This window comes from Aptenodytes forsteri, unplaced genomic scaffold (genome assembly GCF_000699145.1).
Source record: "Aptenodytes forsteri isolate BGI_AS27 unplaced genomic scaffold, ASM69914v1 Scaffold56, whole genome shotgun sequence".
Classification (NCBI taxonomy): domain Eukaryota; kingdom Metazoa; phylum Chordata; class Aves; order Sphenisciformes; family Spheniscidae; genus Aptenodytes; species Aptenodytes forsteri.
This window is the reverse complement of record NW_008796213.1, coordinates 1,796,967-1,812,435: the sequence shown is the minus strand read 5'-3', so window position 1 is coordinate 1,812,435 and position 15,469 is coordinate 1,796,967. Positions and strand designations below refer to the sequence as shown.

At 40.5% G+C, this 15,469-nt stretch overlaps 1 protein-coding gene across 1 annotated transcript in view; it reads left to right on the top strand.

Moving 5' to 3' along the window:
• PKP2 (plakophilin 2) overlaps positions 1–13,577 on the top strand; it is a 36,460-nt gene extending 22,883 nt beyond the window's left edge. Inside the window, exons 6-12 of the mRNA XM_009288340.2 lie at positions 4,838–4,955; positions 6,444–6,605; positions 7,449–7,622; positions 8,237–8,390; positions 10,666–10,855; positions 11,854–11,941; positions 13,509–13,577. Coding sequence (XP_009286615.1) covers positions 4,838–4,955; positions 6,444–6,605; positions 7,449–7,622; positions 8,237–8,390; positions 10,666–10,855; positions 11,854–11,941; positions 13,509–13,577 — 955 coding nt within the window. The remainder of the gene's footprint in view (positions 1–4,837; positions 4,956–6,443; positions 6,606–7,448; positions 7,623–8,236; positions 8,391–10,665; positions 10,856–11,853; positions 11,942–13,508) is intronic.
• The last annotated feature ends 1,892 nt before the right edge of the window (positions 13,578–15,469 follow it).

Below are 15,469 nucleotides of genomic sequence, written 5' to 3'. Positions count from 1 at the left end.
CAATAAAAAGAAGCTGTGTACACCACACGATTCTGCATTAGCAGTTAGAATAAGCAATGGTATTGTTCAGTCCTGAAATATGATAAAAAGCACTGTGCTCTGAATAGGCAGAGTAAGCCAAATCAAAAGACTTTACTGGTTGCCTGACAACAAGCTGAACAAGTAAAATTGGTGTATTAAACTATCTAGAGGAGTACTGCAGACTTTTGCAGACAAGTCTTGTCGGATTTTAAAAGTAAAGTAACTTTTTCTTGGCCTAAAAGTCCTACACATAATAGTTCTGTCTCCAGTTCCAATACAAATGGGTAGAAATCTTCAAGATACTTAGCCTCCTCCTCCATACTCCTTCTCTGAGTCCGAAAGGGTAAGATGCCAACAGCATGCAGAACATATGGTTTTGAATATTATTTATATACATAAGTGAATTTCTGGCATGACTCCTCCTCTGATTAAAAGGAAGGCTTAGTAGAAGGCTGTCTGTGTTATACCTTGAAAGCTGATGATCTTGTTCCATTTTTACCTTGAAATACCTGTTCCCAAAAGTTCTGCAACGCTGAACTTTCCAAAATTTATGTTTAGTTGTCACATTTCCTCTTGCAAAACATTTCAGTTAAGTGTTGGAGCTAGTGATCACAACTGTTGTGTTTCATTACAGAATACTCCTTTTTAATTGCTCTGTAACTGGAGCATCCCGTGGCCCTATCTATCCTAATTCTTCAAAACTTTCTAGACAACTATCTCCAGAAAAGTCAGCTAACCTCTCTGTTCCTGGTTCCCCAGCCAGTAAAATAGAAGTAACGCTTCCTTTTTCATTATTATTTTTCACGCTTTGTCTGTCCCAGCTCCCTTTTAAGCTCTTTGTGAATTACAGAGTGACCCACAAGGACGGTGGAAAGCTGTAGTTGGAGGAAGTAGTATCATTGCACTTCAGACCAGAAGGCTGCGTAAACATCTACTTACATTTGCTCTGGAGAGAAGTGAAGCCAAAGCTCTCACCGTGTGTTGAAAAGCATAATGGCAGCTCAATTTCATAATGGAAGCTTCTAAGAGAGAACGTAAAACAAATGACTGATGATAACAAGTCTTTGAACCAAGGCCTCTTGCATAGCATTGCCATTCCTTTAAGTTTATTTCCATCCATTCTTATCTTCTCTTGCCTCCTCTTCAATTTATCTGCTCCCCCAATTCGTGAAAGGGATTTTATTTCCAGCAAGCAGCTTGCAGCCTGGTGTCTGTCATTACTAAGTAGATCCCCAGATACCATTCCCGCCCTGTTGCATTTTTGAACTGTGTAGGGCATGAAGGGAATAGAATTTTCTGAACTACTTCAGGAAATTATTATCACGTAATTGAATTAAATTACCAGTTTTAGCAGAATGAGTCCCAGGAGCAATAGCCCTCTTCTTATCAGTCATGTGGATCATTTACAGCAGTGCAAAAAACCTTTTCCAACATAGTCGGCCAGTGTGTGACTCAGTGCTGGCTTAAAGGGAGTATCCCTTTCATTTGGTGCCATTTGCAATCTAACTGAACATATATTATCATTCTGTTTCTTTCAAAATCACACTTGATTTTACTATGTTACATTTCTTTGTATTTACCTCACATCCCTGGATCAAAACAATATTTCCCAATAGGGAATTAGCTGATCCTCCACAAATGCCACAGGAACATGGGCAAATGGCTGCTTCGGTTACAGATATAGTTACACCATGCATATGTGCAAGAGAAAACAGAAGCAGCAAATACGAGATGAGGTAAATGAGGCACATAGATCGATACGATGCATCCACATTAGCATGTGGAATAGTTTGGGCATCTCACCAGGATTACCATATTTAAGCATGCCAGAAGTCAGAGATTTTTAATAGTTAGATGATGCCAAAATGTAAGTAAGTTCTGAGTCATTCAAAGGAGAGCATCCCTACAAGCAGCAATCTCCCTCAGGCTGCGTTCTCCCCATGCTGCATTCTTCCAACCATTCAATACCGACGCAGGGTAGAGATATCAGAAATTGGGTAGCAAAAGAGTTTTTCTATGAGAAGACTCTTGATCTTGACTCAAGCTGATCCTTTTTTCCACGGATGTATTTGTCTCAGTGTACTTCTGATGAAATGCAAGCAAAACAAACTTGCACAGCAGACTTGAAGATTTCTAGGTAGCCCTGAAGTCTCACCATGGGGGTTGCCACGAGCCGCAATACTGGGCCAGCCCAACCATGGCAATTGCCCAAACACTGAGTCTTTCAAGGCCTCCAGGAGCTCCACTACAAGAGAGTCCAACTCCTGAGCTCAGAGGGAGGCATTCCAGCTGTCAGGAACCTCAGATCTTGGGAAGCCAAGATTAAGTCAATTTTGCAATTTTCTAAGCAAAATGTTGCCATTTTTTCAAAACTAGTATTTTTTTTTAATTTATTTATGTTTCTGTGACACTTATCAGAAATGTTTATTTTTTCCCAGTCGAATAATATTTTTGTTTCCTGGAATTTCTCAAGCTTCAATTAGCAAACAAACTCAAACTGTCAACTGAGGTTTTGCCTGAAATGCTCTTCTCTGCCTTCAAACCAACTCTGACCCTATGCAGAGCAAGGTGGTTACAACTGTAATTGGGTGAGTGGGAGTGCAGGAGCTCTTCCCTTTCCCTTTCCCAGATAAGGAAACAGGGAAAGGTGGGGAATGGAGTGGCCATATGTGTAGAGATGCGCACACAGACACACACTGATATCTCTGACTGGATGAACAGTTGAGCATCAGCTTCTTAATGAAACAGAGTTCTGTAATTCATTTCCTTTGCAGAACAGGACAGTGCCTCTGATTCAGGCTCTTCTCTGCCTCCTGAGCTATAAAGCTATGTGCCCCACCATATTCATGCTAGGCAGCAAGGCCAGGTGATGGCCCCTCCTTGCACAGCCATTCAGCATGATCTTAGTTGTCAAAAGTTCAGGGATTTTTAGAATAACGTACTGTGACAAAACGAAATACTGTATCAGCTGAAGTGTCTTTGGTGAGGGAAATTCCACACTTATCTTTTAATAGTATTTTTAGTCTGTGTGCCTCAGAAACTATTTTTGCTATGCAATAGAAGGGCTGTAGCATGTACATTTCTGTCAGTATAACCGTAAACACATGAAAGGGTGACATGCCTCGAATGTGACATACATAGGTAAAATTAAATTTCAAAGTGGTGTCTATAGTAAGCCATATTGAGGAATCTGAATATTGATTCTGTGATATATAATTCCATGAGAGGATAAATGAACTCATAAATAGGGATATTGTTAACAGCATGACCTAAAGTAAAACTATAATTACAATGCATTAGTGTTTAATCTGAATATGTACTTCCCGGGGGAAAAAAACAGAAGAACTGCATTGACAGTATATAAAACGTTACATTCATTTTACAGTCAAAAGCCACAGGAAAGTTTAAAGCTGTACCTTACTGGCTTTGTTGTTAATAAAATTTTAAACCATTGTAATTTCCAGTGGGTAAAGTAAGCATGCAAAATAAACACCCTGAAACGATCTAAAGGAACATGTCCCTCTCTGTTTGTGAGGGATGCTAAGATTGGTTTATATTTAATGTTATTTCAAACAAAGAAGCTGGAATGTGATACTGCATGCAGCCTTTTGGCCAGCAGAGCTGCAGGAGTCCAAAATAATGAGGCCTAGGTTTATAGTTGTTTGTTCAGTTGTAAAAATAATTGTACCCCAAAATTGTAAGTGTTGTTACTTCCCTGGAAATCAGTAGCTTATTTAGAGCCAAACTTCAAGCAGCAAGTGTGTGTTTGGCTTTTCAAGAGTTTTTAAATTACTTTCATAATTCATTTTCAAGTTGTCCTTGGGTTACCACAAAGTACAGAAAAAGTTACTTGAAAGTCAGGCAAACAGTGGCTTCCTTTGGGTCTGGAAGAAGCAGAAAGCGTGCGGAGCTGTGTCCAAGCCACCGTGGTAGAACAGCAGAAGGCATCTGGCATTTCCTTCTCTGACTGAGCAGCTTCTGGTGGCTTCAGCTTTTTTCTGCTTAGATGCCAGCAGTTTCTCTGGGAAGCTGGGAATCGGCTGAGCACAGTGTATATTTTCCTCTTCCTTGTCCCCGCACATTTCATAATTCTCACACTGCTGGTCTGGCAGTGATGGCAGTGGCAGCCACGTCACGATTCATCCCCTCAGCCTCTTGCCCAGCAGTGGGGCCGGGCTGCTGCTCCGACCTACCAGCTCGTCTGCGTTCACGTACCCTCCTGCCTGCTAGTACCCCTCAGAGCATTTCCATGAGCACATGAACTGCCACCTGAATTTGGCCCCGTAACTGACATCGGTTATCTTTACGTGTTAATGTACAAATGTTGCTAAAACTCTCAGAACGTGTCTGTTGATAGGTCATGTTGGATCAAGAGCTGGTTTGGTGTAGGTAAATGCTAAAGGACATTTGTGTGCATGGAAATTTTTACAGGTATCTTTCCTCTGATATTTTGACATAGCTACTGTCCCAAATATTAAAAATACAACTACAAATGGAATAATGGAAAAAAAGTCCAGTTTGTTTGACTGTTTAAAAAGGATTAATTCAACTTTGAGATGGAGATTTGAGTCAGGTCTTACCTTATCCATCCAAAAACAACAGTTTCTTTTTCTGGAGTATTTGTTTTTGTCTGGGAGTGCACAGAAGTGAAAGTTTTACTTAGCAGAGGCTCAGATTATCTTACAGCTCTGAAGAAAGGAAGCAGTAAACCTTAACTTCAGTATCTTTAAGATTTAGCTGGAAAAGTTTGTCAGAGGAGCACAAGGAAATATCTTTGACTAAGTCTCTTCTCACCAACATATTCCTTCCTGCACAGAAACATGAGCTCTGCCGGCCCAGAAGGAAGGAAGAAGATGAGAGAATGCGACGGCTTGATTGATTCTCTTGTGTATTATATTCAAGGAGCTATTGCAGACCACGAGCCCAATGACAAGGTATTCTTTGAGATGAAAGGTCTTTTCCTAGGGGAAATTGCTAGGAGAACATTTTTTTGTTTAGAAACGAATGTTCAGAAACAGTTGTGATCTAATTGCCAAACTTATTTCCAGGGCTTTTAGAACTGTCACCAAAGATGAAAGTCCAGTAAGAAGCTTTCTGAAGTGTCTTTTTATCCTGCAATCTAAAATAATAACATACCTTAGCTTTGGGAAAACACTTTCAGAATCACCAGAAAGAGCTAGAAACGTCTGTTGGTTTTTTTTTTAAATGTGACATAAAGTCACAGCTTTCAGAGATACTGAAACACCTAAAGAGTCGGATATTACCTTTTTAGTTGTCTCAGGGAGCTAGCTAGCTAGAAGCTTAATAAATTAATCTGGTTACTTTCCTGTATATTTAGTGCTATATACCCCTTAGGAAAAGAAGAACATAAATCTCTTTGGGTGGCAGTGTAATTAAGGAGCTTGCATCATTTAGAATGAGATTGTTTTTCCTAAGTTTTTTAGAAGTTATACATTCTGCCTAAGCCAGTAACTACAAGGACGTGGACACCTCCAGAAGCCAGTTCCTCTCATTCTCTTCCTCCCACCATTGACTGCAGATGAACCCTGAACATTGCTTAGACTAGATGCTTGCCTTTTAGCTGGGTGAAGTTGGGTGAGAAGACCAGCTGTCACTTATGAGAAGGTTAGCTGTAGCCTGTGAGGCACTTCTAGCGTGCCTGCTATAACTTGTGCTGTGTAGTGGTAATTACTGCACATTTATAGCTCTATTCTAGGATTAGTTACTTGAGCTTCTCCATCTCCCTGTATTCAGTGCCATTAGCTTCAGGGAGAATCCAACACATTACACTTGTGCCAATAGCTCCCTGCTGCATTTTGTCTTAAAATCACTCATTCGTTTTTTACTTTCAAAAAAGGAGGAACTGGTAGTAAAGCTATTTACCACTAGACTCATCGCTCAGAAATTGTAGACCTGACTTTAGCCATGCCCAGAAAGGCACATCTAATTTTAAAAAGCATTCTAGCACAGAAAAGTGCTTCCTCCTTAGGAAAGATACAAAGCTTCCTTTTTGCTGACGCTACGGCAAGGTGTGTACGTGATCATCTTTACTCTTAAGCTCTTAAACATTCCTTGGCACGCTTCTGGTCTGTGGCAAATAGCACTCGCTCAAACAATTCCCAGGCACAATTCAGGAGTTATAATGTCCCAGGACCATTTCCAACAGGCATGCATCCCGCTCCAAATGCAAGCCCTGTGTGCCAGTTGGCCTCAGTGCTCAGGAACATCCCAGGGCATGTTTAATTTATCAGGGTAAATGCAGTCTTGTGGATCACTGGCACGAAGACTAGCTCTTCTGTAAGCCATTAGAAGCTCTGCAGTTAGTTGTTGAAGATCCAAAAATGAAAGCTCTTCCCATGTCTATACACGTCCCTTCAACGCATGCCAAAGCTTTCAAGATTTCTATTCTTTTGTTATTTTAGGCCACAGAGAACTGTGTGTGCATTCTTCACAATCTTTCCTACCAGCTAGAGATAGAGCTCCCTGAGAGCTATGCCCAGAGCATATATATGCAAAGAAGAAATATTTCTAGCAATGATAAAACAGCGGGCTGTTTTGGAACACGGAGCAGAAAAGTGAAAGAGGTAAAGCACATGTTTAGTTACAACTCATTTGGTTAATCAGTTGTAGCAAATTGTGGAGAATAAGGCTGTAATCTACTTAACAATCTGTTATTGATGTATCTGGTAGCGTGACACTTACTTGCCCCAAATTTATTGATAGCCTTTCCTAACACCCATTATCTTGTTCAGCTGCTGATGGCAAAAATGACATAGCAATTCACTGTTTCATTAGTTGAGGAATACTGCCACTCAGTTTCATCCCCTCTTGATGGATCTAAGTGGTACCTGTACCACGTACCACAATTGTGCAAGTGCCCTACCAATGAGTGGGTGTTGTGATGGTTTCATCGGTGAAACCAGCGCAAGGTGACTTGCCAATTCCATGACTTGCTGGCTTTTAGGCTATGTCAAGACCTCTTCTTTTGATGCCATATGGTACAGATCACAAATATTTTGGCAACTTGGAATTATTGGAGAGAAAACAGGTATCAGGGGAGGAGGAAAGCGAAAGAAAAGGATTGATGACCCTTCCCCATCTATTAGTTTTGCTGGAGTGTATTCTGCCTTCTCCCATTCCATCCACAGTACAATTCTAGCTGGCCGTTTGTTTCTCCTTGGCCTCAGCCGCTAGTGTCAGTTGCTGAGAGGTGAGAAGCAGCTTCCACCATACCTATCTCCTCGTTTTGGACAGAGTGGCCAGTATAATTAAATATTGAAATGTTACACGTTGTCTTTTGAGTTCACAACTTGATAATCTGCAAATAATCTAGTCATAGAGAGTTACAAAATGGCTAGTTTAGCTTGTGATGCATTAAGTCATGTAAGGTCCCTGTTTCTAAAAGCTTGATCTGTTTACACGTTTAGAAGCAGCAGGACACCCCGCTACCTGAGGAAAAGAGCAATCCCAGAGGTGTTGAATCGCTCTGGCATTCCACACTGATTAGGATATACCTCTCCTTAATAGCAAAGAGTACCAGAAACTATACCCAGGAGGCATCCCTGGGAGCTCTTCAGAACCTCACAGCTGGCACTGGACCAGTAAGTCAGCTTTTTTCTTTTTCTTGTCATTCGGTTCTTAATGTGAATGCATAGAGTTTAGGACTGGAGTGCAACACGCCCACAGCACTGAGATCAGGTAACCACTGACAAGTCACTGTCTCACAGATGTGATCAAGGAAATCAAGGAACATTGAAGGGAAAATCGTAACTGGCAGTACAGCTATTTCTTGTGTGGCAAATATGGGGACTGCTTCTTCTCAGTCTTTGTACATCTCCACGTGTGGAACTTTGCCTATTCATTGCACAATGAGGGATAAGTAGATGTTAAAAGCACACAAAAAAAAGTGGTTTTGTGGAACATAATCATTCCTGTGGGGAGAGGAAGGCTCTGACACAACCACAGATCACTTTCATGGTGAAGAAACTAATGACCTCTGTCATGTTTTGGCTGAGGAACTGGCCAAAGAGCACATGGGAGAAAGAGAGCTCGAAACTTCTTTTATATTACCTTCCTTTTCTGTTGCAGCTCACATGTAGCTCTGGATTTAAACTATTTTAAACGTGCTTAAATTGATGTAGAGAAGCTGCTGTGGTTGTTTATGAGCCTGTACATTCATGGTAATGACACACTATTGCCACATGCCTTATAACAGATGCCGTTTGCGGTGGCCCAGACTGTTGTTCAGAAGGCAAATGGCCTTCCAAGTATTCGAACTATGCTGCATGTAAGCCACCCAACAGTAAAGAAGACAGCAGTCTCACTGCTCAGGAACTTGTCTCGCAACACCTCTCTGCAAAGTGATATAGGTGAGCAAAGACTAACATTGTCTCTTGGGCTTTCTTTCTCTGTTCTCTTTATGTTAAGCTTGCTTTCTTTAAATAAAAAAAGTGAAAAAAAAAAAAAAGTGGGTTTTCAGGTCAAATACTTGCAGTCATTATATAGGGTTGAAAATAAAGAGTTTTGCCTAAGAAAGACTGCAACCTCAAGTTTTCTCTAAATTGTGTATTCCTCATCAGATACTTCCATTGATGTTACTTTCAGAAAATACATAATGGAAGTAATATCTACACAGATTTGGAGAGGGAGTTTTTCTTCTGCTTAAAATAGGGTAAAGGAAGGTGAGTGCTGAGTTCTGTGCTGCCACAGCTTTGTAATCCTTTGGGAGAAATCATAGAACATCTCCAATTCTTCTGGCAAAAATAATATTTTCTTCTTTTAGACAAAAAGCTTGCAGCTCACACAGTTTTCCTGCATAAGTTTCTTCAGACTGGAAGCTAGAAGATGCTATAGAGAAAATAGTTCAAACTTTTTGGAGGACCTTATTCCTAAAATATTATAATTATTTTCACATCAGAAGCCATTTCTATTCTGAGTATTTTTATTTCAATTTAATGTATATTCGAATTTTTTTCCTACTGATAGGATAAAATAAATTCACATCATTTGCTGTCCTTTTCTGTGTTCGCACCGGAGCGGGAAGGAGAAATTAGATGCATACAGCTGGTTTATGGGGCAGATTAACCTCCAGAATTCTGCAGAACAGTCTCCTGGGCACTGTTTAATCCTTAGAGAACATTCCCTATTAATGAAAATATTATAATATGTTGCTGGGCTGATTTCAAAGGGATAATCTGTATAGTGTTAAAAATTACAAGTGGTGAATCCCCCAGAAAGAGTAGGAATTAAACTGAGAAAAAGAAATTGGGATTTCATCAGGAAAATAATTTATGAAAGAATGTGGGAAAGACAGAATAGCATGAAGCTTTGGAGAAAGGTGCTTCATCTTGCATGTTCACAGTCATTTTCTTGCTTTACTGCAAGAAAAACTGTAGGAAGAACTGGGGGAATTTCAGGTGAACCTTTTCTCTGTGAAAAGGTGTTCTTTTTGGTTGACTAAAAGCATGTGTGAATTCAGGTCAAATTCTCCAAATAATTTTGGCCAAAGGAAAACATTTGGAAGGGCATACTGTTTCCTAGATAAAGTGTCTATATTTATCAAGCAAAATGAATCCTTGATATGAAATTGAGATTAATTTAATATAAAACATCTCTAAAAGTTAAATGATTTTAAAACATGAGAAAATCTCCTATTTTACTTGAAAAAATAACATGTGTTCTGAACAGATGTTTTCAAGACACTGCCAAATGTATACTTTCTAAAAATCACCTTCCTTGATTTACCAATGGGAGCAAAAATGGGCTATCATGTCTGACATAATCGCTTTGACTGATACTTAGCATAGCAGGTGGTTCATCCAGTTTTAAAGGTCCTTTTCTAAATTGCATGTAATTTAACCTCAATATACATGACCTTGTCACATACCCATCTGGGGGAATGAACAGAACTCACAGAGAGCAAAGCGCTCTGTCCGAGTGAGGCACTGGTTACGGAGGGGAGAATGGCCCCAAATGCCCCAAACTGTTGCCCAGTGCTCCTTCTTACAGTGGGAGCCGCTGGCTACGTCCTATAGCTTTAATTTTCTCCATCAACTCTGGTCCACACAGCACAGACCTCACAGTACACAGCAGGACTCAGTTGCTGTCCAGAGCTGCTGTTTGCTGTTTGGTTGGCTGGTAGGGTCCCATCCAGTGTGGTCTTGAGTAGGGACAGACTTCAGAATAGGACATTCTTCTTAAATAGATAGCTTACACACCGGCTCAGAAGGTTGAGTGTGTGCATCCCCTTATAGCCAACCATTGACAAGTTCAGCAGTAAAAATTGTGCTGTAGTCACCCTTTCTCAGTTTGTTGTATATCACTGTACCCATGATTACCTGTAGGACACACAGGGTTCCTCAGGAAGCGGCAGCCTGCTGCTAGCACATGCCTAGGCACCTCACTACGCTACACTAGGTATTAATGTATTGTGTATAAGAGACAAAATACATACCGTCCGATTTAGTGCGGATGCAGCTTAACCTAAATTGTGGGGATGTAATGCAGGTTTGAAACCATGAACTCTGTTGTGGGAGCACACAGCACCCTGACTGGTGATAATGGGAGGAGTAAGGTCTCGTAGGACCCCTAGATAAATCTGCACCTGTTAGTAATGGAGTTGCTTGTCTCTCTTCCGACTTGTAGCTAGAGAAGTTTTGCCTGATTTGGTCTTGATACTTCCCGAGTCTGTCCCGGGGTCTGATATTGTCTGTGAAACCACAGTGTCCATCTGCTACACCTTGTACAACTTGACACAGAGCAGTTCTCACAATGCACGGCTTCTCCTGAGTGCTGATGGCCTACCAAAGATTATTACCATCAGCATGAATGACAGGTAAGATGGTTGAGAAGCCTTCCCTCCCACTCTTCCTTTCCCTGGGGAAAAAAGAAACTGCAACCTCTGCCACCTGGGCGGGGGGAAACATTGTGTCTTAAGGTCCAGGACAGCTTAAAGAAGTGACTGTGTTGTGAATAGAATTGCACATATTGGGAAATATGGAAAAATCTCTTACAACAACTGTTCCATCCACAGCTAAATTTGCGATGTTCCAGCATTTTAAATGGTTCCTCAGAAGGTGATGGCACAATATTGTCTATATTCTAATATATATATAGTGGCTGACCATCAGATCTTATCTGTGCCCGGAAAATTTCTGTATTTCCTGTTCTTTGTAACACAGCCCTGATAAACTTCAGGAGAAAAGTGCAGAGATACATTTTATAGAGCTGATAGAACTTAAAAAATATTTATAAAGGGGCATTTTAGATAATAGATGTTGAATTTCCTTAAATCATTATTTAATATGTAATCACATGCAACCAATGTTTACTCAAAAGAGAATAATTAATGCTTTGTGAATATCAGTAATTACTCTGTTTGCCTTCCTCTCTTTTTACAAAATGAAAGAGGAAATTCATCTCAGTAAAGGAGGCCTCATGAGGCTCTGAATAGTTTAAATCCTATCTAACTAACCAGAGATTTTACCTGCTGGAAAGATCCTTTCGAATGCTTGTTATGTTGAGGTGTATTTTCCTCAACGGAATATAAACAGTATGATAGCTGCTCTAAGATGAAGGCTATAGAGTACTTCATTTGTCTCTAATTTTGAAGAATGAGTGAAGCAGGGAGGTATGTTGCATTTGTTTCAGTAGTCAGGACAGCATGAAATGTGCTAGAATACCTAAAGAGCAGTAAACCAGCATTTAGGAGGAGAGAGAGAGGGAGAGACAGAAAAAATGCTACAAGATTACGTTTGCTGAAGTCTGCATATGCACTGTGATTATGAAGTGGGACTTTAAACATGTTTTATCATTCTTTTCACAAAATTGCAGTAATATGTTCAGCAAAGCTAGTAGGGCTGCTTCAGTCCTCCTCTACGCCTTGTGGTCACATACCGATCTCCACAGTGCTTACAAAAAGGTAAGATCTGGGCTAGAGCAAAGATATGTAATCTGTCCTTCCAGACCTAGAACCCTCTCATTTGTCCTCTGGGGCCCTTAGCACTTCTGCACTGTTAAGAAACAACCTATGATAGGATTCCAAGTGGTCTCTGAATTTGGTGTTTATATTACTTGTACGTAATCCTGCACAAGTAGTGCAAGCCCTTAATTTTTGCTCATCTGTGTTCATATTCTCTCCCTCTGTGGTTTTGTATCTGCTGGCAAAGTTTATGAAAAACATTGCTGCTGCCTGCCAGAAGTCTCAGATGGTGAGAAGTGATGCACAGTCGGTGTCCGTCCACCACTGACTGAACCAACCTGACACAGAGGGCCTCACGTGCCAGCAAAAGCAAAGGCAGAGTGAGGCAGCTTCCTGCTTTAAAACCACAGCAGTTTTGTTCTCCTTGTTGTTCGTATGGTCTGCGAGCCCAGGTGTTTGTTATATTCAGACAAAAAGGTAGGGCCCGGGAAAGGTGTTGGCAAACATTTACTGCCGCATTCAAAATCAAACAAAAAAACAGCCAGCATGAATCAGCCAACAAACCAGTTTGTTTCTTTCCTTTTGAAGCTCTATGTCTGCCTTTTCAACACACAGCTGGGCTGACTTCAACCTACCTACCTTCAACCTGCATTTCAAACTGTTTTCATTCCTTGTTTCCTTGCTGTTCAGAATTTCTGTCACCTAAAATTCCCTATAACCTGAAACTATTCCATTTTTTCAAGCTCTAGCCTTTAGCATTTATTAGTCAGCTTGTTTCTTCTTGTCGATTTTTTGTTGAAATTTGCTCAGAAAAAGTTTCTTAGTGTAGTATCCTTTAACAGTCTGGCATCACACTCAGCAGTATACTGCCCCACAACCAGAAATCTGCGTTCAAGAACAAGGGTGCTGTAGCCATATAAACTCTAACTGGATTTTGTTGTGTCTGGTTTTTTGCAACTAAATTCCTGACTTTACTGTACAGCAATATCCCTGATGGCATGAATTTTCCGAAGTCACTGGTACTTTGGGTATGCCTATAGGACACATTGTTGGATCCGAGTTTCAAAAAATGCTGATTACTTGCTGTTCCTGTGCAAATCGGGTCCCCTAGCGATATCGGGTACAGCACTGAAAACTGCAGGCTTCTAATGCATTTTCTAATTACATTTTTGAAAAGTCAGTCTAATAAGCAACAGAAATCACTTGATCAAATGAGACTGATAAAATCCTGAGTCATTTTGTTTTTGCCCTGTACTCTTTGTTCAGATAGGGTTAATCTCAGCTGACATTAGTCACCTAAGAGTTAGGAGTCTGTACAGCTGAGCTAGAAGAGGCTTCCCATACAGTCAGTGGAGAGAGTTAAGCAACTCCAATGATTCATCTCACCTATCTGAGACTGAATGGAGTCACTCCTGGGAGACGCCTGTTCTATCTCTGTTGACTGTAGAGGACTCTGCCTGTACCCCTACCGTGGCTCCATACCTAGCTTTTAGACAGCTGAACCCACCCTTCCCTTGCAGAATTGGTACTGAAGATAAGCGATTATTCTGTTTCTTTCATTCCAAAGGCTGACTTTAAGAAGGCGGATTTCATCAACAGCCGGACCACAAAAGCCTATAACTCACTAAAAGATTGAATCACATCATAACACCACTGAAGACAAATGAGATCATACATCAATTAACGTAACTTCACCCAGTTGGTGTTGCCATCATGAACCAGGAAGTATCTCAGAAAAAAGAGGCTGATTTTATATAAAACTTGAGTGATCAGAGGATAGCTGTTTTGTGTTTTTAATCCTAATCACCTTGTTGTCACTGTATATATCAATATAAGAATAACCAAAGATGGATTCTTCAGGATGTCTGAGGTGAAGTTTCATCCAGGTTTACCACTAGTCAGAGCTTCAGATGACTGCCTTTAGTCTAACAGGCATTTATACAGAGAGGTTTGAAATGCTGATTGGCAGCAAATTCTTTTCAGACTGTTTTATACAGATAGTTTTCTACAGTGGGTAAGCATCAAGTGCACTGCTCGGGACACAGTAATTTTTCACCCTTTTGCTTCCTCCCACATGCTAAATAAGAATCTCCAAACTCTGTGAGTACACACAAGAAGCTGTTTCGCTACCTGCATTATAAAAGCACCAATGAAGTTAAAATGATTGTTTTGTATTGCTTGTATTCATGTGCTCACTGGTTCTTAAGCCTCTTTCCTTTGAGATTTCATCAGCAACAGCAACAAAACTGATTTTACATAGGTCTCATCATGTCTTGCTCCTCTCATCCTCCCTCACATGGCTGTTGGAATTTATAACTGTGTCCAGAAAGGGTTTTAACTAGAACCAATATGTTTCAGACACTTTGGGCTGAACTTAGATCCATCATTCTTTGCTAATTGGTGGAAGAGTTAGTTGCTGGTGATGCAGTGATTATTTTAAGAAAATTGCATTTTCAAAATGATTCTGTTCTTAATCTATATATAGTAAAGGGAGTGGAGTCTTGCCTTTATTTTTGAAGAAATAGATACACACACACAAGAGATAAGGCTCCGTGCTGCTTAAGGAATTCATCTGATCCTGCTTCATATTCTTTTACTTGAAGTCATCATCCTCCCTACGGCAATTACATGCAATGTGATAACTGAAGGACTATGTCTGCACGTGTGGGAATAGGTAACAGGAGGAGAAAAATTCCTAAGCACCTAAAGGCTGTTCCCATGATATGATTCTCAGAGAGGGAAAAGAAGCACTAAAAAACCCCATCTGATACCTTTAGTAAGCAAGATTTATCTCAACAAACCAGTAGTTAAATTGTCCATTAAAGCAATAGAACATTCATATATAAATATATAAAACTCTGTGGACTGGATTATCAGCTGACATGATCTGGCGTTACTCTTCTGGAATCAGGGGAGCTAAGCTACATTTATGGCAACAAAGACTTTGGCGTATGTATTTTCAAGCCTTCCTGCACGAATGGAGCCCATCCTATACCCCTACGCTGAACTGCTGGCACAGGAGCTATTACAGCTGTTCTTATCCAGAAGGGGATGCGTGATCCTTTGAGTAGGAACCTCACAGAGGAGATCATCAGGCCTCTTCATTTCAACACTCCTGGCCAAAGGTCTAGCTCCTACCAGAAATTTGCAACCAGCGGGTTGTGACATTGCACTGTGTCCAAACATATTTCTGGATATTGGGGAGCTGAATTCTGCTGGTAGGTGCACATAGTTCTCATAGCTTCCCAGGAAGTCCCACACGTGCATGCAGAACAGAACGTGTCCTGGGGAGTTAAGCAAACAACCCTGCTTTCCCGTTACAGATCATTTTCATAGGTCTGTTAGTCCTCCGCATTTGCTTTGAATAACTCAACTCAAATGCATTCCAGTAAGAGGTTTTAAAAATACTATTGTTTTTTTAAGAGGTCATTTTCAAAATACTCCAGGTCCAAAAACAACACAGGGGAAGGGAACTTACAGCACTGCATGTTGAGGAAATTGTTTTTATAATTTTTTTTAAATATGATA